Source organism: Ambystoma mexicanum, chromosome 9 (assembly GCF_040938575.1).
Source record: "Ambystoma mexicanum isolate Mex_15411 chromosome 9, UKY_AmexF1_1, whole genome shotgun sequence".
NCBI classification, from domain to species: domain Eukaryota; kingdom Metazoa; phylum Chordata; class Amphibia; order Caudata; family Ambystomatidae; genus Ambystoma; species Ambystoma mexicanum.
This window is the reverse complement of record NC_090931.1, coordinates 1,549,774,435-1,549,799,386: the sequence shown is the minus strand read 5'-3', so window position 1 is coordinate 1,549,799,386 and position 24,952 is coordinate 1,549,774,435. Positions and strand designations below refer to the sequence as shown.

Here is a 24,952-nt window from a genome sequence, read left to right as displayed (position 1 = left end):
CTGTGTCCACTATCCACTCATGTACAAGACCCAGACCAACAGATAATGCAAAATAAATCCTTCAAGGGGCCATCAACCCGCAGAAAGATCCACCTATTAGCGATACTGATCCCCCAAGGAGACCAGCAAAACAAGGACACAGACAAACACTAAAAAGGAGTGCTGACGACAGGGGAAATGGGGAAATGGCAGCACTCCATATACACCGGGTAGAGGTGAGGACTGGAAAGAGTCTGATTGCGTTCAGCAAGAACTGAACTAAACCAATCCAAAGCCTGGAAGTTTACCCCAGCTAACGGAGAGAGCTGGATCACCGGGAGAGTGTGCTTCATAATATCAAATGATGTGGAAAGAGCAAAAAGTATGAGAATAGGGGACTGTTTCTATCCCATGGATTCTAGCGTGGTCCACACGATTCTAAATTTACCTGAGAACCACTGTTTTCAAAACTTTGGAGCTCCAAGGAAGCCCTGCAACAGGGCAGAAGCTGGTACAACAGCTGGATCTAAACCAGGCTTTTCAAGGAGGGGAGTCAGGACAGATAGTTTGTGTTCAGCCTGCACCAGCCAGGATAAAATGAGAAATCAATACATGTGGACACCCCGGAGCAGCGCCCCGGCATTTTCTCCTTCAGGGAAGAACGGGGAGGAATCTGTTTGTTTGTTTGTTTGTTTGTTTAGCGCGCTAAACCCTGAGGTATCTAACTTAGTTTCAGTGCTTCTGGTTACAGAAAAGGAAGCGTACCGTGTGAATTACAACATTACAAGGGGTACAGAGGTGATATATCAGGTAGAGTGCAAAAAGAGAAGTACAAGGTAATTACATCCATTGAATCTGCTCCCGTGGTACTGGCTACAGCAGCACACAGAAGCAAATGTCATTTCAAAGGCAAATGGCAAATACATGGTGACTACCCCATGTTCCAGGGCGGAAGCAGCACACAAATACAGAAAGTCCAGCAAAGGCAAATACATGGTGCCTACCCCAAGTTGCAGGGCGGCAGCAGCACACAAATACAGAAAGTCCAGCAAATGCAAGTACATGGTGCCTACCCCATGTTGCAGGGCGGCAGCAGCACACAAATGCAGAAAGTCCAGCAATAGGCAAGTACATGGTGCCTACCCCATGTTGCAGGGCGGCAGCAGCACACAAATGCAGAAGGTCCAGCAATAGGCAAGTACATGGTGCCTACCCCAAGTTGCAGGGCGGCAGCAGCACACAAATGCAGAAAGTCCAGCAATAGGCAAGTACATGGTGCCTACCCCAAGTTGCAGGGCGGCAGCAGCACACAAATGCAGAAAGTCCAGCAATAGGCAAGTACATGGTGCCTACCCCATGTTGCAGGGCGGCAGCAGCACACAAATGCAGAAAGTCCAGCAATAGGCAAGTACATGGTGCCTACCCCAAGTTGCAGGGCGGCAGCAGCACACAAATGCAGTAAGTCCAGTAATAGGCAAGTACATGGTGCCTACCCCAAGTTGCAGGGCGGCAGCAGCACACAAATACAGAAAGTCCAGCAAAGGCAAATACATGGTGCCTACCCCAAGTTGCAGGGCGGCAGCAGCACACAAACGCAGAAATTCCTCCAATAGGCAACTACATGGCGCCTACCCCAAGTTACAGGGTAAAGACAACAAGGAGATGCAAAACTCAAGCATAGAGTAGAGGGCTATGTGGGGCGGGATGAGGGAGGGTAGGGGGCACCCAACATCACAAGTGACCAGGGGAAGAGGGTGCGGGGCACACAGCATCAGTCACATTGAAAGTGAGGTGAATTGTGGACAACAGTGGCCACATCACTTCTGAGGTAGCCTCAGAAACAAATTAAAGGAGGTCCTGAGGATGAAACAGAGCAGGGCATTGTGGGAAGGTGTGAGCAAGATCCTTCTTGATTTCTTTCTGAATAAGTGTGATCTAAATGCCAAAGAACAGGCGCAGGGCCCCACAACCCCTTGGTAGATAGAATTAGGTCACCCTTAGTCTAGGTGGGAGCTAAGAAATCTTGGATTACCTGAAACAATGCTTTTGTGACGCTGGTGGCGTATTCATTTTTTTCATGGAAAATGTGTTTTAGCCATGAAGAAAGCCTTTGTATAGGTCTTTGGAGACTCCTGCAATAGGAACAGAGCCAACCAGTCCCCTAAATTCCTCCATTTGGTATTGAGGAGTCAAAGAGACTGAATCACAATTTCTCGTGGTAGGAAGAAAGTCAAGACTCACTACATCGTTTCCTTACATGAACTTTTATTCCTCTTCAACTGCGCAGCCAACAAAACGTTTTGAAGTGAATGAATAATTCTGCGGAGGGAAATAATAATCACTGGGGTACTTTTCTTCCCCGGGTTCTCTGTAGACTCAATTCTCCATTAAGTGGCCCACTGACGCGGACTTCAGACCTGTCCTTGGCTCCTCGTAGGGAGAAACGTGTGGCCTTGTTCTTTTATCAGTTCCCCACGAGCCTCATTCCTCCCCAGGGTGGGACGGAAGATAAGTGGTGCCTCTGCGCTGTTACTGCAAGCTTTACGGACTTCCAGAGTTAGGAGCTCTCATTCGTGGTATTTCTCTCATTGAAACAGTCCCTTATAATGTTTATGTATGAATATAAAGAAAGGAGTCAGCACCGTTCATGGCCAGGGTTAATATTAATGTGGAATTATTCTTTAGGTCAATTTCACAAGGATTACCTCGAGACCGCTTCCCTCCAGCACAGCAGTGACTGCACCGATTTATTTTCTCACTGCCTGCGAGCCGCAACTCTATCTGCGCATGTGTCAGTTTCACTCTGTGTGACTCGAAACACTTTCTCACGGCGCGAAAAAGAGTCTCTCAGCTTCTTTGCTGCTGCGGCGGTCGTGTTTGAAATGACCCGTTCTCTCTCTTCACCTCAGTCCAGGCTGTGAACGCGAGCCTCGACAGTTTCACCCCGGTCTCCAGTGACAACGTAGATAAACAATTTCTTCAGCCGCGTCCCTCTGACGGCGGTACAGCTGGAGGCAGTCACTTCTCCCTCATCAGCCCAACGTGGCTGGAACCACGAAAACAAACTTCTTTTTCACACACAGTTCTCTTCATGTGACGTGAGCCTCAGTATACCCATTCATACTCGACTTCCCCCTCTAAACAAGTTCCCGGTCACCAAATACAAAAAAGACATTACAGGAAAGCACATTAGAATCGAGTTGCTCTTCCCGATTCGTGGCAGCCTCCATCCTTCTTCCCCATTGTCCCTCCTTCTGCAGTCATCCTTGCACCCCTTCCCTGCTGTGATGCCCTGTGTTGCCACCTTTTCCCTCAGGGATCACCTTCTCGTTGTTAACCCCTTCACAGTCTATTACAGAGCCACGTGTTCAGAGATGAACCACGTGAAGCAATTGAATTTGAATTAAGACAGGAATCTTAAAATGGGGCTGCCTTGAATGTGGCTACAGCCCAAACTGTTTGCAAACTGTTCAAATCGTTTGCAAAGCCCCCGCAGGACAAGGCTGCGGTGTTGTGTGACGCGTGTGCACAGGAGATGCTGCCCGTCGGCATGTAATACATTGCGCCTATATCCACGCATCTAAACCTTTAAAAACAGAGGATCAGACCCTCTGCAGCAAAGTCCTTGCAGGACAAGGCTGCAATGTTGTGCGACGCAGGCATCAGAACTCATATTGTGAGCATGCAGTGCAGCCATCGCCCAGCAGGGACCGCAAGGTAAGACAGCTGTGGGCAGGGGATGCAGCCATTACTACGTCCTACTAAACGGCCCTACCTCACGCTTACCTCCATTTCAATGCATATTTCACCCTGCATTGTTTCTACACATTCTTTAGGCTATCCCGCTCCTGGATATTCATAACTTTGTTTTCTGCTGATCGTGCAAGCTGTTTCTCTGTTGCATCTGCCGCATTTTCTCCCTATCTAGGAGTTTGTTTAGGCCTCAATCACTGATGCTTTGCATTCCTCTGCTGTCATGCTTTTTTCCCACCATGTGAATGTATTGGCCTCTATCACTCTGCCTTGCATCTCTTATGCTGTGATCACTACTGGTGCCCTCCAGGCATTTTCTTCTCTAGGTTGAGCTGAGCCTGGTTGGCTCCCATCGCATTCTCCATGCACTGCCTGTTGCTGCCTGTGCTGCTTGTCTCCATCTGCGCTCTGCTGTTGCCTGTTGCTCCCTCTGTTACCTGCCCACCCCTGTCCCCCCTCCTTGTGCAGCCTGTGGGGCATAGCTCTGTGCAGTGTTTCTGTCTCTTCTCCTCCTATCGCTTCTCCTTCTCCTCCCTCTAGCACACCCACTATGGTGCTCTCAATTTCCCCCATCTTTTCTAACTGCTTTTCTATCCTATCCTTCTCTTCTAACAATGGGCCACATCACGAGTCTGGGGGTAACCCTTAAATGCGGCGGTAGCGCTATTACCGCTGCATTTAAGGGTCCGCCAGATCATGGCTTTGGCGGATTTTCCCCCAGCTCTGAGCTGGGGGGAAATCCGTGGCAAAATTGCCAATTTTCGGCACGATTACCGCCGGCGGGAAATCCGCCGGCGGTAATAGCGCAAATTTTCCCCATTGGGCCCAATGGGGAATGAGGAATTCCCAAATGGGCTCAATGGGGAATGGGCATGTAATGAAGGGAGCTCCGGGATGGACCCGCATCACAGCAGCAAGCATAGAATGTCTGGATGATGTCACAAAGATGATGTGTACACTAGAGTAACAGGGACTGTAATCCAATGAAATGAGGGGAGGGGAGGTAAGGTCAGTTTCTCTAATACTGACGGTTGATTAGTGTTGTTTGTTTTTCAACTAGGGACGGAATGCGGAGGAGGAGTTTGCCTACGAATGGGCTTATTAAAATTAAGTAAGAAGATAAAGACTTGCCACGAAGTCTAGAATTGCACCTGTTGTGCGTAAGGGACGGGCGGCACCTGTTGTGCCTTATGGAGTTGGACCGGTTGTGCCAGGAGAGATATTGAGGCCGTCTGCCCGTTGGCGGAGTGGCATGAGAAGGAGGACCGAACTCGTAACGTAAGCAAAAGTTACGTGTTTGTCATCGGAGCCGGAATGACAAGCCTCTGAGGGATCCCTAGCCCCCTCCGACAAGTGGGAGGAGTCCGAGGTGGAGAGGCTCGTCGCTGGAGGGCCGGAGAGGGAAGGCCAGAGAACGCGTCGCTACCCGTAACCGAGCAGCTGATTGAGGCCTGGTCAGAGGCGGGGCCTGGGAAGCGTCGCGCACAGAAGCGATACAGCGGAAGAAGGGAGTCGAGGGCTGAGGCAAAGGGGATAGCGAGCTGAAATAGACATCACAGCTGACCGATAATGTGTGAAGACAAGTAAGTGACGCCAGGAAGGAGGGGAAGAACAAATAGCTGCACTAACCCTATAGACTGAACGCACAAAGATTTGCGATACTATTGGAGGAATGGGGGGAAGTGAAACTGACTCATGGAGGCATTATCCCTTTGAACATCTAAAGAACTGAATTCGCAGAGGAGGAGAGAGAGGGAGTCACACCTAAGACTGAATTCTCTGTGTTCCCGAGTTTATTTTAAGACTTTCTGCTGGTGAGTTCATGGCAAGTAGACCTATGCTGTCTTACCCTTTAAAGAGGATACACTGAGAAGGACACAATTCCTTTTTCCCATATACCAAGGTGAAAAGGGGGACTTTACAGACAAAGAAATTCCGTTATAAAGAAATAAATAAAGACTGTTTGAGTCTCAAAACTGTCTCAATAGTGTTTGCCCCACCCGATAGACTATAGCATTTGGTGGCAGCGGTGGGATAGACTGGAACACCATGGAAGAGCTAATAAAGTCCCTTGCCGAAGGCCAACAGTTACTCCAACAGGCTCTTCAATTACAGGCACAACAAGCGCAGGCTGATCGACAATCATTCCAGCAGGCCATACAGCTACATCAGGCACAATTGATAGAGACGACAAGCATGAGAAACCATCCACAAGTACCTACTTCCGTACTACAAAAGTACACGCCGGGAGAAGATCCAGCACACTTTTTCGTAAACTTCGAGAGGGTCGCTCGGAACGCACAATGGCCTGCAGAAAGATGGAGTCATTACATCGCCCCCCTATTCGTGGGGAGATGCAGAGTGCGTACCAGGCAGCGAACCCGGCGGGAGACACCTCGTATGGTGATATGAAGCGTGCTGTTCTGGAGAGGCTTGGTCATGATGAGGAAGCATACAGAATCAAATTTCGGGAGGTCCGATTACTGCCTGAAGAAACACCCAGGCAACTATACTATCGGGTGAAGGAATTAGGAGACAAATGATTGCATCTACAGTCCACGAGATATCAGAAAGAATAGTGTTAGAGCAATTCTTAGAGGCGCTTCCTCTCCCAATTCAGCGATGGGTCCGGCAACATCATGACCCACCCTGGTCGAGGCAGTGAATATCGCCTCCGCTTATCAAAAGGCCGCCCAGGGAAAGCTGTTATCGTATCCAGCTACTCAGAAAGGGGTATCCAGCTCGTCAGGAAGTGGCCCTAAACCCTCTAACAACTCAAGATGGCCGAATGCAATGATCCGAAAACCAGACTGGGAGAATCAAAAGCTACGCCCTCCCAGCGAAGGCTTCCCATCGACAACTATGTCCAGACCTCCTATTCTTAACACTCGAGGCCCACAATGTTTTGAGTGTGCAGAATGGGGGCACCTAGCTCGGTTGTGTCCGAAGAGGATCAAGTCGGAGCCGATGGATGTAGGGGTACTTGAGACACTCAAGGAGGACAGCCAGGTGGAGGAAAACGCCGGGGTGAAACCAGCGTACCCTTATGTCTGTGATGCCGAAGTAGAAGGACGTCCGACCAGGGTTCTGATTGATTCTGGCAGCATGCAGACCGCCGTCAACCCGGAGCTGGTAGGTGGTGTGCCCGAAACGAATGAGACTGTCCCGATTCGCTGTGTGCATGGTGATGTCAAGAGTTACCCAATCAAAAAAATACAGTTAAAGATTGCGGGGGAGGAGATGGGGATACGAGCAGCTGTGATGCCGGTGCTCCCGGAGCCCCTACTGGTTGGATCTGATGTGCCGGACTTATCACGCATTATCAAAAAAATTGAACAGGGATGGTTAAAAGAGGCACCCTTTCATGACCAAGACCTCGAACCAACCTCAAATAGAGCTAGGAAGAGCCGCTTGGAGAAACGGAAGGAGAAAAACGTATGGATTGCAAGAAATGTGTGTCCGGTTGCTGTCGATTGGAGGATTGAAGAGCAAGGCGACAGTTTCCGAGTAGCCCAAGAAATGGACCCTTTATTGCGACATGCTAGAGCTTCAGTCGGAGAAAAACAGGGCGAGAAAGGTCCCTACTTCATAAAAGATCAAGGGCTGTATTACCAAATTATCAAGGGCCATGATGACGAACCCATTCAACAACTCCTAGTCCCCAGCAAATATACTAGGTCGGTGTTGGAAGTCGCACACATGCAAATAGGCGAAGGTCATCTCGGAGTGGAGAAGACCACTCAAAAGATCCTGGCTAGGTTCTTTTGGCCAGGAGTGTTTGGTCAGGTCGCACGATTCTGTCAGCAATGCCCGGAATGTCAATAGAAGAACAGGGCTAACATTAAGAAAGTACCTCTGCAAACTATGCCCCTAATTTTGGAACCCTTTCATAGGATCGGGATGGATATAGTCGGACCACTAGACCCGACGAGCAGGGGTCATAAGTACTTATTAGTGATTGTGGACTATGCTACCCGATATCCCGAAGCTTTTCCCCTACGCACTACTAATGCACAACAAATATGTGACGTCCTGGTGCCCTTTATTGCGAGGGTCGGTATTCCTAAGGAAATCATAACTGACAGAGGTACCAATTTTATGTCTACAGTGTTAAAGCAAGTATGTGAGACTCTTCATATAAACCAGATTAAAACAGCAGTATATCACTCACAAACAGATGGGCTGGTAGAAAGGTACAACCATACCCTAAAACAAATGCTAAGGAAGACCATGATACCTGGAGAGCGTAATTGGGATAGGCCGATACCTTGGATCCTGATGACCTTACGAAATACCCCACAATCTTCCACCGGGTTTGCCCCATTTGAGCTGTTATTTGGCAGACCAGTCAGAACCCTTCTTGATATATTAAAAGAAACTTGGGAAGCACAACCCAACCAGGAAATCACGCTTACCGAGTATGCCATGCAGTTAAGAGAGAGGGTGGAGAAGCTGCAAGCAGTAGCACAAAGTCATCTCCTACAAGCTCAAGTCAACCAAGAACATTATTACAATCAGAGAACACGTATGAGAAGCTTCCAAGTAGGGGACCAGGTACTTGTTCTCCTACCTACCTCTGAGAACAAGATGCTTGCTTCTTGGAGAGGACCATATATCATCGAGGAGGTACTCGGCCCGGTAACGTATAGAGTTCGTCAGCCAGGAAGGAAGATTCAGTTACAGACATACCATATCAATATGTTAAAGAAGTGGATAGAGCCTGAACCGATGATTGCAATGATAAATGTGGAGGGAACAACAGAAGAATGTTCCGTACCCACGGGGGAGAAGGTTGGGAAGGAAGCATTGAATATCAATCCAGATCTGAGTGCAAGCCAGAAAAAGGAGCTTTCCGAATTAATAGGGCAATACGCAGAGGTCTTTTCATCAATACCCGGAGGAACGAAGTTAACCTGTCACCATATACAAACAGCCCCAGGAGAGAAGGTGCGACTTCGACCATACAGGATTCCCGAGGCTAGAGTTCAGTCTGTGAATCAAGAAGTACAGGAGATGCTTAAATTGGGGGTGATAGAGCCTTCTTACAGCGAATGGTGTTCTCCGATGGTCCTCGTTCCTAAACCGGATGGTACATCGAGATTTTGTATGGACTTTAGGAAAGCTTAATGAAATATCAAAATTTGATGCGTACCCCATGCCACGGATCGAGGAACTGTTGGAGAGACTAGGGAAGGCGAAGTTCTTAACGACAATAGATTTGACCAAAGGATATTGGCAAATCCCACTGAATCCAGCAGATAAGGAGAAAACGGCCTTTGCAGCACCCACTGGCCTATACCAGTTTACTGTGTTACCATTTGGCCTACATGGAGCGCCAGCAACCTTTCAACGATTGATGAATTTCCTAATTAAAGGCCATGAAACTTACGTTGGAGCATATTTAGATGACATCATTGTATACAGTCAGAATTGGCAAAGTCATCTTAGTCATCTAGAAGCTGTTTTGAGTACTTTACGAAATGCTGGTTTACACATTAACCCCAAGAAGTCTCATCTAGCGAACTTTTATACAAAATATCTTGGTTATGTGGTGGGACAAGGTTTAATTAAACCGCAGCAAGAGAAATTAGAAGCAATACAACGTTTACAATTTCCTGCCAACGCTAGACAAGTGAGAGCGTTTCTAGGGTTTGTGGGCTACTACAGACGTTTTATCCCACATTTCTCAACTATTGCAGCCCCTTTAACTGATCTGTTGAAAATGTCTAATGTCAACCAAAAAAATTGGAAATCTGTGGAAACAGAGAGAGCGTTTAATGGACTTAAGAATGCCCTCTCAAATGAGGCAATACTACAATGTCCTGATTTTGAGATGCCTTTTTTTTTTACATACCAATGCCTCAGGTTATGGAATAGGAGCTGTTCTGTTCCAGAATAAGGGAGAGAAGGAAATACCCATTCTATTTATAAGTCGGAAGCTGTTGCCTCATGAGCTGGGATATGCGACTATCGAGAAAGAGTGTTTGGCAGTAAAAGGGGCAGTAGAAGCTCTGAGATATTATTTGCTAGGAAGACCCTTTACTCTAGTCACAGATCATGCTCCCCTGGTGTGGCTCTCTAGGAACAAGGATACGAATCCTAGAGTTTTAAGGTGGTTCTTGTCCCTGCAACCATATTCTTTCAAAACTATTCATTGCCCTGGAAGGAAGATGGCACAAGCCGATTTCTTATCCAGAATTCCTGCTCTTCCCAAACGAAAGAGCCCGGAAGGAGGGGTCTGTAATGAAGGGAGCTCCGGGATGGACCCGCATCACAGCAGCAAGCATAGAATGTCTGGATGATGTCACAAAGATGATGTGTACACTAGAGTGACAGGGACTGTAATCCAATGAAATGAGGGGAGGGGAGGTAAGGTCAGTTTCTCTAATACTGACGGTTCATTAGTGTTGTTTGTTTTTCAACTAGGGACGGAATGCGCAGGAGGAGTTTGCCTACGAATGGGCTTATTAAAATTAAGTAAGAAGATAAAGACTTGCCACGAAGTCTAGAATTGCACCTGTTGTGCGTAAGGGACGGGCGGCACCGGTTGTGCCAGGAGAGATATTGAGGTTGTCTGCCCGTTGGCGGAGTGGCATGAGAAGGAGGACCGAACTCGTAACGTAAGCAAAAGTTACGTGTTAGTCATCGGAGCCGGAATGACAAGCCTCTGAGGGATCGTAGCGACGATCCGCGTCTCTCCCTAGCCCCCTCCGACGAGTGGGAGGAGTCCGAGGTGGAGAGGCTCGTCGCTGGAGGGCCGGAGAGGGAAGGCCAGAGAACGCGTCGTTACCAGTAACCGAGCAGCTGAACGAGGCCTGGTCAGAGGCGGGGCCTGGGAAGCGTCTCGCACAGAAGTGATACAGCGGAAGAAGGGAGTCGAGGGCTGAGGCAAAGGCGATAGCGAGCTGAAATAGACATCACAGCTGACCGATAATGTGTGAAGACAAGTAAGTGACGCCAGGAAGGAGGGGAAGAACAAATAGCTGCACTAACCCTATAGACTGAACGCACAAAGATTTGCAATACTATTGGAGGAATGGGGGGGAAGTGAAACTGACTCATGGAGGCATTATCCCTTTGAACATCTAAAGAACTGAATTCGCAGAGGAGGAGAGAGAGGGAGTCACACCTAAGACTGAATTCTCCGTGTTCCCGAGTTTATTTTAAGACTTTCTGCTGGTGAGTTCATGGCAAGTAGACCTACGCTGTCTTACCCTTTAAAGAGGATACCCTGAGAAGGACACAATTCCTTTTTCCCATATACCAAGGTGAAAAGGGGGACTTTACAGACAAAGAAATTCTGTTATAAAGAAATAAATAAAGACTGTTTGAGTCTCAAAACTGTCTCAATAGTGTTTGTCCCACCCGATAGACTATAACAGGGCAATAACCCTTCCGCCAAACCCGTGATCCGGCGCTAATAGCGCCGGGGGTTTGGCAGTAGGGCTATTAGCGCCGGCACTAATAGCGCCGGCGTTACCGGCTAACTCGTGATGAGGCCCAATGTCTGGAAGGAAGAAGCTCAAGGAGGACACCTGGTCTCCAATCCAGGCCTTCCCATTGCTGACACCTATGTCAGTGCCTCTTCCAGACAAACGCTCACTGACATCCTTTTTGTCGTTCCTTCGTCCTACGTATGAACCCTTCATATGGTTGCACTTCTATTTCCTTCTTCCTCTTCTCCCATTAATGGTGGCACCCAGAGAGAGATCCTCATGGCCCCCTTTCAGTCTTCCAGAGTCATCATTAATGTACATCTAAATGGCACTGTCATGGTCCAAGGCCCTCAGCCCACTCTTCTACTATTTGATAGGCGCCTGCCCCGCCTCATGAACTTCCTTCCTTCCTTCTCCCGCTATTCCTTCTACCTACTCTGCCTCCTCCTCCTTCTATCGCTCTGGCTCCCTTGCCATCCACTACATCTCTGGCTCTTCTGCCACCTCTGTCATCCTCCTCCTCTCAGGCCCCCTTGCCATCCACTAACTCTCTGGCTCCTTTGCCACCTCCTCCTCCCACCTCTGTAGCTCCTCTACCACTTCCATTAGTGACGGCCTATCCCTTTCCGACCTTCACCTCTCCAGCTCTAACACTTTGGATATCCTTGCCCCTGTTATGAGGATCCGCTGGAAGCCCACCACAAAGTGCAACTCTTGGTGCGACTCTGAGCGGAAGTGGGGAGCTTCAGGTGCACCCGCTGACAGACTGGCCTGCCGCCTGCTTCAAATACAGACACTGCATCTTCTCTAAGAAGAAGAGGGTCCACATTCAAGTCTGCATCTCTGCAGTTTCAACTAACACGGCCAAACTTTTCCAAATCTGCAAGCAGCTGACCAATCCTGCTGCAGTGGCCTCCTCCTCTACACCCACCCAGGCTCTGGCTTCTCCTTTCACCATTAAAACCCAGGACATCCTGTCCACACTGCCCATCACTTCTGCTCTCTCCCCCCCACCCCTCTCAGGCCTGCCTTGCTACCCCCCTCTCCTTATCCCCCCGTTTTCTCCTGTAACACCTGAAGAGGTTTCCAGACAAGTCAGTTTGATTAAAGTCTCAATAAAGCAGGAGAACCCCTGCTCCTCCAGGACAACAGTGGTTCTCTCTCTCCAGCCTTGGACGATTTCTGTAATCACTCCTTCGCCACTGGCACTTCCCCTCTCTTCTCAGGCACTCCCTTGTGCACCCCCTACTAAAAAAGCCTTCTGCCGACCCCTCCATTCCGGCAAACTATTGTCTGATCTCTATCACTCCTTCCCTGGGCAAACTCCTGGAGAAGTTGGCTATCTCCCAGCTATCCCTCCACACTGAATCTATTGGTTGTCTGCATGACCATCAGTCTGGCTTCAGAGCAGCCAGAGGCATGGAAACTGCACTCCTGAGCACCCGTGAAGATCTGCTCTCAAATCTCGACTCTAGATCTCCCTCTGTCCTCATTCTCCTCGATCTTTACTCTGCTTTTGACGCGGTCAACCACAACATCCTGATTACCTGTCTCTTTGAGACCTTTGGCAGCACCGATCAGGCTCTGGCTTGGCTGACCTCCTTCCTCCTGGACTGACCCTCCCAGGTCAAACTTGGTTCCTTCCTCTCCACCACCTCTCTATCTACAGGTGATGTTCCCCAAGGCTATAGCCTCTCCCCCTGGCTCTTCCAACATCTATCTTGCCCTTTGGCCTTACAGATCTCTACATCCACCTCTAACTTGTTACAGCTCTTTCAGGCTACCCTCGGCCACCTCCTCCTCGCTCATCCCTGACTGTCCATTTGCTATTCAGTCATGGGCGCCTCTAACGTTCTCTGCCTCAACGCCAGCAAGACTGAGATCCTTCTTATTGGAACCCCAGCTCCTGCTTTCCCCCTTTCACACTGGCTGCCCTCCTTGGGCCCTCTGCCATCACCTTCTGGTGAGGAAAAAAGACATTGGAGTGATTTTAGACTTCACACTCTCCTTCTTTCCACACATCACGGAGCTTGTCAAGAAGGCGCCCTCCCAGCTGTACCTCCTTAAGTGTATTCTCCCTTTTCTCACCTTACCCCACATGCTCACTGTCTCCAGAGCTCTGGTTCTCGCTAGGCTGGACTACTGCAACAGCCTCTTTCTCAGTTTGCCTACCTCTACACTTCGCCCTCTTCGGGCCTGAAATCCCTCCACTGGCTCCCACTGGCTGCAAGGATCAAGTTTAAGACCATCTGAATTGTCCACAAGGCTTTTGGGGCAGTGGAGCTTACTACCTTCAACTATCTCTTCCTAAGTACCTTCCTCCTAGAGCCCTTCGCTCGTCTACCCTAACTCTCTGTGGCTGGGTCGCTTTTCCAAGAAGAGATTGGGGTTAAAACTCTCTCCTCTGCAGATGCCTCCCTGTGGAATGGCATCCCCCCTCTTACCGCCTTGAGCCAAACCTCCTTAAGTCCAGGAAAATCAAGGCCTACCTTTTCTCCTCTTCTTTCTCTCTCTACCCTGATAACCTTCCGCTGCTCTTGTTCCGTCTGCTGACTGGCTGCCTGGTTGTCTTCTGAGTCTTTCAGGACACCAGCTCCCCTGCCCCTGACCAGTCCCCCTGCACTTGCCAACTGGGCCTACTTGCACTGCCTCCTGGCTAATCTTGCACTACCGGGCTGGGATTACCCCTTGCAGTCCCAGTCCCCCATCACTTGACTCAGGGCCCTACTGCTCTGGGTGCACTTCTCCCTGTACCCTCTCCCCTGCACTTCTTGTATGCACACTTGCACGATCTCAGTGGCACAAAGCCTAGTAAGATCGTTGTCTTGTCCTTCCTCTGTTCCCCCTTCCTTGCCTTATTGCGCCTTGAAACATGTGTGTATAGGCGCATCATAAATAACAAATCAATCAATGCATTGAAAAGTACAGTGCAGGATGTGGTTGGGTTGTCTGGGATATTAAGATCTAAGAAGAGATGTTTTGAGCACTGGATAACACTTCTCTTTTACTCTGCAGCACTTCCTGGTAGACTCACTATCTACAGGAACATGCACCGCCATGCGAGAAGGGAAGAGGTAGCAACACAATACAGATCAGCCTATCTAGGTGGCACCAGGTCTAACCAGTGCCCTCTGGAATGAGAGGGGTCAGTGGTCACAGAGAGTGATCATGGGCTGAAATAGTGTCAGAACAGGACACTGTCAGCCTTAGACAGATTGTCACCCCAAGTAAAATCCTCAAGAATCGAAGGATGGAGAAAACCAGGACCCCAGAAAGAAAGAAGGTGTGAGAATCTAACTAAAATAGAGGCCTGTGGGCCAGTGAGAGGTGGAGAGGCAGGACACCAGGAACGGGTTATAGATCTCCCAAATCTCTCAGGACATGCATGAGAATGTCATCAAGCCCAGTTTTATTTTAAAATGTTGGGAAGGACAAAACTACAAGTCCCAGCAATCAAAGGGAAAAACAGGACTGGGTGAGCGTTTTGCACATGAAAAAGGGGAGCATGGTGTTTGTGAGTTGTGCTGTGTGGAGGCAGTTCGCCAGGGATGGGTTTTGTGTTTTGGGGTTGGGGAGGAGGGACACTGGGTCTGGGTTTTGTGTTGTGCTGTGTGGAGGCAGTTCGCCAGGGATGGGTTTTGTGTTTTGGGGTTGGGGAGGAGGGACACTGGGTCTGGGTTTTGTGTTGTGCTGTGTGGAGGCAGTTCGCCAGGGATGGGTTTTGTGTTTTGGGGTTGGGGAGGAGGGACACTGGGTCTGGGTTTTGTGTTGTGCTGTGTGGAGGCAGTTCGCCAGGGATGGGTTTTGTGTTTTGGGGTTGGGGAGGAGGGACACTGGGTCTGGGTTTTGTGTTGTGCTGTGTGGAGGCAGTTCGCCTGGGATGGGTTTTGTGTTTTAGGGTTGGGGGGGAGGGAAACTGGGTCTGGGTTTTGTGTTGCAGGTGGTGGTGGTGATGTTTTTTTTGGGCTGTCCACAAGAAAGCAACACTGGAGACAACTCACCTCATATGAACCCAGCTCAGTCATGTCTCCCCAGTGATAAGGTGGATTTCTCCGCAGTGATTCAGTGGATTTCAATTTCTCCCCAGTGATGATTCGGTGGATTTCTCCCCAGTGATCTTGGATTCTCTTCTCCTCAGAGAGCTTGGCTGCAGTTCTCCCCAGTGATCTTGGGTGGGTTTCTCCCCAGTGATCTTGGGTGCAGTTCTCCCCAGTGATCTTGGGTGGGTTTCTCCCAAGTGATCTAGGGTGCAGTTCTCCCCAGTGATCTTGGGTGGGTTTCTCCCCAGTGACCTAGGATGCAATTATCCCTAGTGATCTTGGGTGGGTTTCTCCCCAGTGATCTTGGATGCAGTTCTCCCCAGTGATCTTGAATGCAGTTCTCCCCAGTGGTCTTGGGTGGATTTCTCCCCAGTGAGCTTGTCTGCAGTTCTCCCCAGTGATCTTGGGTGGATTTCTCCCCAGTTATCTTGGGTGGATTTCTCCCCAGTGTTCTTGGGTGGGTTTCTCCCCAGTGATCTAGGATGCAGTTTCCCCAGTGATCATGGGTGGTTTCCTCCCCAGTGATCTTGGATGCAGTTCTCCCCAGTGATCTTGAATGCAGATCTCCCCAGTGATCTTGGGTGGATTTCTCCCCAGTGATCTTGGGTGGGTTTCTCCCCAGTGATATTGGATGCAGTTCTCCCCAGTGGTCTTGGCTGCAGTTCTCCCCACTGTCTAAGATGCAGATCTTCCCCGTGATGTAAAAGTCAGAATCAAGTCTTCCACTTGGAGTTCGTAAAGCGAGTGCGCATGCTCACTCACTGACACCGCTTCTACAATGCGCATGTGCTTTGGATCGGTATTTTCTGCTGCGCATGCGCAGTCCTAGTATTTTTCACGGGGCTGGGATTCCGGGCCACAAGCTTCCAGCCGTATCACGTGACTTCCTACAGCCATTGAGAGGCCGCGCCGCAGATGACTTAGTGACGCGCCTTTATTGTCCTCAAGCACTTCGCGCGTGCCGCGGACAAATATTCAGAGCATGGTGAAAAACGGCCTAAGCAAAGACGCACGTTCAATATCACAGGAGCGGGGCAGTCGTTGCACCAATGCACTCCCCATCCCAAACTTCAAGAAGTCCCTCCAATCCGTGGGGGCTGCGTGAATGCCTGCGTCACGGTGTCCCTCCAATCCGTGGGGGCGACGTGTGTGCCTGCGTCACGGTGTCCCTCCAATCCGTGGGGGGCTACGTGTGTGCCTGCGTCACGGTGTACTGGGCCTGCCGGCTCGGCACGCGCGCCTCATGAATCACGAGACCAGCGTCCTGTGCACGTGACAGCCTGAACCCTGGAGCCTCGCCTCACTTTGGCCCCGCCCTCGAGTCTTGTTCATCAGTGTTGCCAGATCGGAAGGAAAAATAAGCTGAATGCCCTTCCAAAACAAGGCCAAAACAAGCTACCTCCCATCCAAATAAGCTGAAAAAACAAGCGTGCACCTAAAAGGTTGTGGAAAGGTCTCAAAAGTAAGAAACATAACACAAGAAAAACATGCATAGACAGAGCACTGACATAGTGTGTTAGATCAACAATATTGTGTTGCATGGAGACTAGAAGTCCCAGATTGCAAAATAATGCGGGCCTGAAATATATTTTCTTTTTACACTTCTGTACAATACTGTATTTTATTCACTTTGAGATTGGTTAATAAAAGTTGTGTAGCAACATAACTTGGCTAAAGTATGGGTATCGTAAACATCTGGTTGAATATGTTCAGAAGATATGCAGATTACAGGCCCGCTACTGTACTGCTTCACTCAAGATATGCAGATTACAGGCCCACTGTTGTGGGCCTGCCCTGGACCACCGGGCAGGCCCCATAGGCATGCATAGCTCTCAACTCACACGCTTTTGTGCGGCGCTCCCGCCATGGACAGATGAGTGGGGGGCACACAGCGGCCCAGGCTCTGGGGGCACCCAGGCCGGGGTCGCCCATGCAGCCATGACAGGGCGGCGGTAGCCTTCAGGGATGGCGTTGCCCAGCAGGGGACCATCCTTGTGCTGGGCCCCGTCCTTGGGCCAACAGCACACGGTATAGCACAAGCAGGGTGCGGAAAGAACGACACCGGAGTCGTTTGTTGGAGTTACTGCCGAGCCGGAAACAGCTAGTGCTTTTTATTAAGTTGGTCATGTGACTACTGCCGCGTGACCCATTACAACATCCTGGGAGCTACCATGCTCCCAGGAGGGGTGCCATGCAACACACCTCCTTTTTCATAACAACAAAACAAACCCCCCCCACAACCACAACAGAACTACACACTACTACTAAGGCCACCACTCTACTAGTTTTCACACCCTTTGTTAACCTGGGTGAGTGGTTCCACTGTCACAAACGGGCACCAATGAGGCATTCCATATGTACGGATGTGCACCACATAACCATAGCTCTCAACTCACACGCTTTTGGCGGGTGTCACCCGCCTTGTAATGGGCTGACTCACCCGCCAACCCTCCTGCACGCCCATACATTCCAATGGGCGTCTCACCCGCCAAAAACAATATCAGGTGATTTCACCCGCCTTTGCAACACAAATCGTTGAGAGCTATGACATAACATTGCCCACCGGCTGGGTCATTTTAAGCAAGTCTGTGTCTGCAGGCTCCTAGACTTCATGGGGATGTCGATGATGATGTCAATCTTCCGCACTCGTGGAGTTGCAGGAATCCAGTTTGTGTCCTCACCAATGTTCACCCCGGATGGTCACACTAGAGTCAAGAAAGGCCAGCAAAGCCGCTCCTGGGGAGGCCCAGGGGCCAACATCGGCCAAGTACATATACATTGAGGGACTACCTGTGGCAGGGCACTGGGGAGACGAAGGGCCTCCTGTCGCACTTCACTTTCCCTTGGGGCAGGTGGCGGGGAGACACTGGTGGCAGGGTGTCTGGGCTGACTGGTGTAGAAGGGCGCACAAGCACTCGTGTGAGCCGCAACCCTTCCTCTCACCATTCCTTTTGACTCCGGCATGGAGCACACTGCTTCTTTCATCTTCCCTGCAGAAGGCCTAGGATCCTCAAAGGGACATGTAGACCTGCCGCTAGTGGGCCCAGGGTTTTCAGGCAGGTACTCACAATACACGCGGAGCTGCATTGCCTCGTTGAACTCTGAGATTCTGAGCATTTTTATGTAGACTACCAGAGGCCTGGAATCTTGGTTGGGCCCCGGGGCCTCAAATTTCAGAGCTCTGGCACCGGAGCAGAGCACAGCTCACCGCCTGCAGGGGCGCAGGTCTTACGAGGGCCAGGGAGCAGCGCCTTACTTCTTTGTGCGCTCCGCTCCATAGGTCGCACGGGAGCTCCGTCTTCCCTTCATTGCGGCCGACACCGTAGGGCAATCTTTCTCATGGGGGGTATGGGGGTAAGGAGGGGCCGGGCAGCTCACCTCCCCTTTCGTCGCAGCGCTGGTCACCAGCATTTTCCTTTTCTGCGGCGGATGCCGCCTCCATTGATGTTGCGGCTGGGGCCGCAGGGCAGTCTTCTTCCTCCCGGGAAACGGGGCAGGCAGCTCTTCTTCCTGGTGGTGGGGGTAGCATACCTCTTTGTTGCCGCGGTTGCCGCTGCTTCATGTTTTCGTGGCCGGTGTTGCTTCCCCAGTTGTTAGCCGACACCGCGCGGGACATCTCCCTTCTCTCAATGGGTGAGGGGCAGCGCCTCTTAATCTCGGCGCGTGCCGCCAGCATCTTCCCCTTTTTTTTCATTGCTCCCAACTGGAGCGACTTTCCTCTGGGGGGGAAAGGGCAGGCAGCAGCTCACACGGCCGATGCCGCTTAATGTCATCTGGGGGGCTTCTTCCCCCTCGCGGTAGATGACCCGCCCTTCCTTTGTTGCGGCAGAGGCCGCATCTTCCTCCTCACAGTGGGGGAGGGGCATGCAGCTCTTCTCCTCGCGGCAGATGCCGCGTACCTAGCCACTCCGTTCTCATGCTGCAGTCCGCAGCGCACACGGCAGGGTGGAGGTGGGCACACACTGACCCGGCCGCACACAAACACTCCCAGTAATGAGAGCCGTGGCTGGGCGGTGCGTGCATGGGTCCCCTCCGTCCCCCTTTTCCAGGGTCATAGGAGGGTTCAGCTGACAATTTTCTGGCAGTCCTCCTCCCCACACAAGCAGCCGACACGGCCTCCTTGCTGGGGGGCACCAGGTGGCCCGTGTCAGCGCACACGGGGCCCTGGGCCACCCCCAGCCCTCGTCGCCATTGTTGGGGGCCTGCCCTGGACCACCGGGGAGGCCCCATAGGCATCTCGGGAGCACCCGACACAATCCCTCAGTGCAGCGCTCCCGCCACGGACGGATGAGTGGGGGTCACCCCACCCGCTCCAGGTCACTGGAGTGATCCATGTGGCTGGGGGCACCCAGCACACAGCGGCCCTGGCTCTGGGGTCACCCAGACCGGGGTCGCCCATGCAGCCATGATTACATGGCGGCGGTAGCCTTCAGGGATGGCGTTGCCCAGCAGGGGCACCGTCCTCGTGCTGGGCCCCATCCTTAGACCCACAGCATGCGATGTGGCACCAGCATGGTGCAGAAAGAACGACACTGGAGTCCTTTGTTGGAGTGACTGCCGAGCCGGAAACAGCCCGTGCTTTTTATTAAGTTGGCTACTGCCGCGTGACCCATTACAACATCCTTGGAGGTACCATTCTCCCAGGAGGGGTGCCATGCAACACCCACTATATGCAGATTACAGGCCGACTACTATACTGCTTCATTCAGAAGATTTGCCGATTACAGGCCCACTACTGTCCTTCTGCATTCAGAAGATATGCAGATTACAGGCCCACTACTGTACTACTGTACTGCTGCATTCAGAAGATATGCAGATTACAGGCCACTACTATACTGCTGCATTCAGAAGATATGCAGATTACATGCCCGCTACTGTACTGCTGCATTCAGAAGATATGCAGATTACGGGCCCACTACTATACTGCTTCATTTAGAAAATATGCAGATTACAGGCCCGCTACTGTACTGCTTCACTCAAGATATGCAGATTACAGGCCCACTATATGCAGATTACAGGCCCGCGACTGTACTGCTGTATTCAGAAGATATGCAGATTAACAGATTGATTTAGGATAGGGTTTGGGGGAAAACACCCGCATTTTCTTCCCTCCATTTGAGACCTTACATCATTATGTACAGTTCTTTTTTCCGCAGCCATCAGAATCACAGGAAGTGTTATTGCCAACCAATAAAAGTGGTATGTTTTATTCTACGTTTCTGTGGTACGAACACAGTACCAGATGTGTTTCCAGAAATTGTAACGTGGACGCACTCTCTCAATCTCTGCATATTTAGGTTAAACCACCCTATAAAAACCACCTCTTTGATCCGGAGGGTTCACACGTATAATACTGTATACCCCCCCAGCCCCTTTTGTAAATCAATAAATAAATGGATGTCGGCCCCTATGTTCTGGCATCTGATCCACACTGGCGCTCCATCAGAGTGGTATAAAAACAATGTTACAGTGCTACACATCATCACACATTTTTAGCTGTTAAGAAGATACTTAAGAAGATACTTTGCGCCAGTCAAACTTCACAGGTGGCTGCAAGGATGGGCAAGAGTAATCAAAGGCATTCTCCTACTCACCGGCGTGATGGGTTACAGGGGACTTCTTATACAGTTAGTGGTAAGAAACGCACCAGCGCCATTCCCTTATGGGATTACTAGCATGTCTCAACTGTTAAAGCGAGCTTTCTTTTTGCATATGTTTAGGCATTTGGCATTGATGGGCCACCTAGTGGGCAGGTAATGATCCCATCAGTGCCAAATGCCTAAGCATATGCATAATAAAGGGAGCACCCGGGAACAAGACAAAGAAGCACATGGTAAAGTGCTGCCAGCATCCCAGTACAGGACGCTCTGTGCAACGTGTATTGGGCTTAACTGTAATGTAAACAGGCCCAATTACACGCGCACAGACTGTCCAACAAGCGGACAAATACTGCGACAAGCGACCTCCAAATATTATAAGCGACTTTGGGCACAAACAAGCCCAAAGTCACTTATAATAAACAGACCTGGCAGCACTGTTGCTCATCCGCCATCGCAGCGGAACTCGGAATGATGAAACAAACTGCACGCCCTTCCGAAAGAAGCCCGAAACAAACCAGCTCACACCAGAAACGTGGGTAGGCCTCAAAAGCAAGAAACATACAGAAAACACACGCATACTATGTTACAATCAAAAGTATGTATTAAAAATGCGTTTAATTTTATCTGACAATAAGTATGTTCACATCATTTCACCATTCACCAAAATTGCTGGCGCTTTTGCGTCCCGTCGGCGTCTTGCTTTGTGTTGGGCCACATTGCATAGCTCTCAACTCACACGCTTTTGGCGGGTGTCATCCGCCTTGTAAAGACCTGACTCACCCGTCCAGCCTCCTGCACGCCCATTCATTTCAATGGGCACTCACCCGCCAAACACAAAATCAGGTGTTTTCACCCACCTTTTCCGACACAAATGGTTGAGAGCTATGACATTGCCTAACAACGTGCAACAATTTCATCCAAGCCGGCCCAGCTCGTAAGGCCCCCTGTCTGCTATCTGGGTGCATCCGCGCATCATGGCTTAATTCTCCATGAGCACTACTTGCAAGTATTTAGTTTCTCACTGTTGGGATATATTTCCTGTGTCTCATGCCTTGGCCTTTTAATTGACACCCTGCATTATTGTGGGTTACCAGTGTCACTTCAAAGATTATCCTTTCCAGAATCACTAAACACTTCCTCCTCCTTCTCCTCACCTCTGTCAGATGAATCGTGTTATATTCTTCCTTCAAGGTTTTCCTCCAGGCACTGAAGTCTCTTGTGTTTTTTTCATGAACCTGTGGCCTACCCTAAAAAGAAGCCACCGTTACAGTCTTGGGCTGACTGTAATCACGTGAAACCCTTCCGGCATAGCCGGATAGGGAAAAAGTAGAGTGGCGCAAAAAAAAACAAAAGATGTTGTGCTGAGGCAGCTGAAGACTCAGCGGTGATCGGTATGCAGGGGAGGCTTCAAGAACCTGAGCTGCAACGGCAGGACTGGAAGTTGTGAAGGTAACAGGGTAACTTGCAATGGATGCACAGGAGTCCAGGGAGGACGACTGACAAGGGCAATAAGCTGGAGAGAACAGAGTTGGCTCTCGATGCACTGGAAAACCAGGCGCAGAGAGAAGTGTAAGAAAGAGGGGCGCCGCGCGATACGAAGAGAGTAGCACAGGAAAATATACAGCAAGCAAGGGACTGGGGTAAAGAAGGGAAGGCGCCAGATTGAAGCTCACAGAAGATAAAGATACTCGGAACGAGTAAATGGAAGGATAGAGCACTAGCGTTAGCGGTGCAGCAAGGCAAAATACTGCAGTTGCAACGCGGTGGTCAGACGGAACGGAAGTGAATATAAACCTCTGCCAGCCCGTACAAAAGGAAAGACTAGACCGCGCGCTGACGATGTGAAGAAAGTGATGGAACTTCTAATGGCGGCCACCCGCCTTCCACTTGTTCCATAGCTTCCAAGGCCCCGGGAGTATGACAATCAGCCCTGTAACATGGGTGCCACCCTGCATTATTGTGTGTTTAGCCGCACCGTGACATAGGGTGGGCCCCTCAAATATGCCTTTCCAATTGACACCCTTCATTATTGTGTGTTAGCTGCCCTGTAACATGGGATGGGCTCCTAAAAATGTGCCATTTTAATTGACGCACTGCATTATTATGTGTTAGCCGCCCTGTAACATGGGGTGGGCCCCTCAAATGTACCTTTCTATTTTCCCCCCTGCATTATTGTGTGTTAGCCGCCCTAGAACATGGGGTTGGCTCCTAAAATGTGCTCATCTATGTGACTCCCTCAGTTCACTTGACTGAACATGACTTGTAACTATTCGCAACCACCTCACGTATGTCTGTTTTATAAGCACTTTTGTAACCAAGTAAGCCTTCTGCGCCACGATGCCCTAGGGCTGTTTGTGCACTTTATAAATGCAAATAAAGAAAAGAAAAGAAATTGGCTTTTGCTCCTAATAGCATAAACTTAGGATGCGGTCGAACGTACCGGATCCAAAAGTTTGCATGGACTAAAAGTCCAAAAAATGCTACCACATAAGGTTCGAACCACCAAAAGTTCAAACCTTTGGTGGTAGCATTATAGGTAAGTATTAAAAAAAAGACTGTCGGGGCTGCAGGGGTTTCCCCCGCAACACCCCGCTCACTATACTGTGTGGTATATTGAGCGGGGTGTTGCAGGGGACACCCCCGCAGCCCACATGTGAAAAAAAGAAAAAAACAGAAAGAAAAAGAACGGGGGCTGGCGGGGTGTCCCCCACAACACCCCGCTCACTATACTTTACAGTATACTGAGCGGGGGTTGCGGGGGAAACCCCTGCAGCCCCCATAAAAAACAGAAAAGAAAAGGACCCTGCAGCGCCGGTTCCCGATCACGGAAGTGAAAGGGAACTGGTGCAGCAGGAAACCAGCGCGAAGAAGGTAAGTAGGGTATGTTTATGTTGGGGTTGTGGGTGGGGTTGTGCTGAGGGTGTGGGTGGGGGTGTGTTATGGGTGTGTTGTGGGTGTGTTGTGGGTGTGGGTGTGAGTATGTATGTGTGTTCGCATGAGAAAGGTGCAAACTTTTGGTAGTTTGCACCTTTCTCATGCAAACGTTTCGGCCGCGGTAGTTTCATCTGCGGCCAAATCACTTAGATTCTAAACTTACAAAGAGAGAACACAAACATAATATGTTAGAACAAAAAGTACTTATTAAAAATGCATTTTATTTTTCTGACAATTAGAATTTTCTTATCATTGGCGTTTGGTCCTTGGTCCAATTGGTCCCTGATTAGTATGCTCTGGTAACGGTCAGTGGGGCCCCAAGCAACTGCCCCCATGTTGCTAGTCAGCAGTCTTAAAACACAGAAAAATATTCCTTTCTATATTACTTTCCTTCTGGAGCTTTAAAGGATAGTTCCGGGACTTTTTTTTTATTGTCCCTACGGGTCGGCCATGTGTTTTTAAGCATAAATCGGTAGATCGTAGAAAACTTTCCTATGGACCTTACCCGACTTTTCGGCCATTATCGCACTCGAAATCAGCCTCCATTTTGTGATAATCCTATCATTTCGCCCCATCGACCTGGCTCACCTGCCTTTGCGGCACTAAATCAAATCCCCCGCCCCCGAACCTTTCATCAGCAGACGCGTACCGCCCATTTCCCAACGCCAAAGCACGTCTCGTGTCAACAATCGCTGCGCTTCAGCTAATGACGTGTCGCCATGGAAATGGCAGGACGCCTCTTTCCTCAATAAGTATAAACAGACCGTTTCACAACACACAGCAGCAGATTTTTGATTCCATTCATCTCTCTGTGTTACTTTGAGTATTCTGTGACTCGTTTCTGTGCTCTGGTCAGCTACCTTCGTCGCTTCTAGGCCTTGTGAACACCTGTACCTTCTCTGTAAATTATTTTACTTTCTTTACTACACAATGGCTACAATAATGCCGTATATGTACGAGCCCGAGTACACCGAGGAGGAACTACTGGAAAGGCAAGCACGCGAAAACGATGGGGATTCGGACGGAAGTTGGGAGGACCAGTCAACGGATGAAGAGCCTGGACCATGTCGCATGGACGGCGTCTCCACCTGGTGCACGTGTAATCAGTGTGAGCTAATGCCAACTGAGGAGGAGAACTGCTGCTGCCGTGAAAATTCCGGGTGCTTGGCCTACATTTCGGAAGGCGAGCAAAGTCTGCAATGCATCACCG

The 24,952-nt window shown here is 50.0% G+C and overlaps 1 protein-coding gene across 1 annotated transcript in view; it reads right to left on the bottom strand.

Annotated features, from left to right (window-relative positions):
- Nucleotides 1-16,293, bottom strand: part of LOC138489497 (zinc finger protein 436-like) — a 152,401-nt gene extending 136,108 nt beyond the window's left edge. Inside the window, exon 1 of the mRNA XM_069617240.1 lies at nucleotides 15,170-16,293. Coding sequence (XP_069473341.1) covers nucleotides 15,170-15,193 — 24 coding nt within the window. The 5' untranslated portion in view covers nucleotides 15,194-16,293. The remainder of the gene's footprint in view (nucleotides 1-15,169) is intronic.
- Between the last annotated feature and the right edge of the window lie 8,659 nt (nucleotides 16,294-24,952).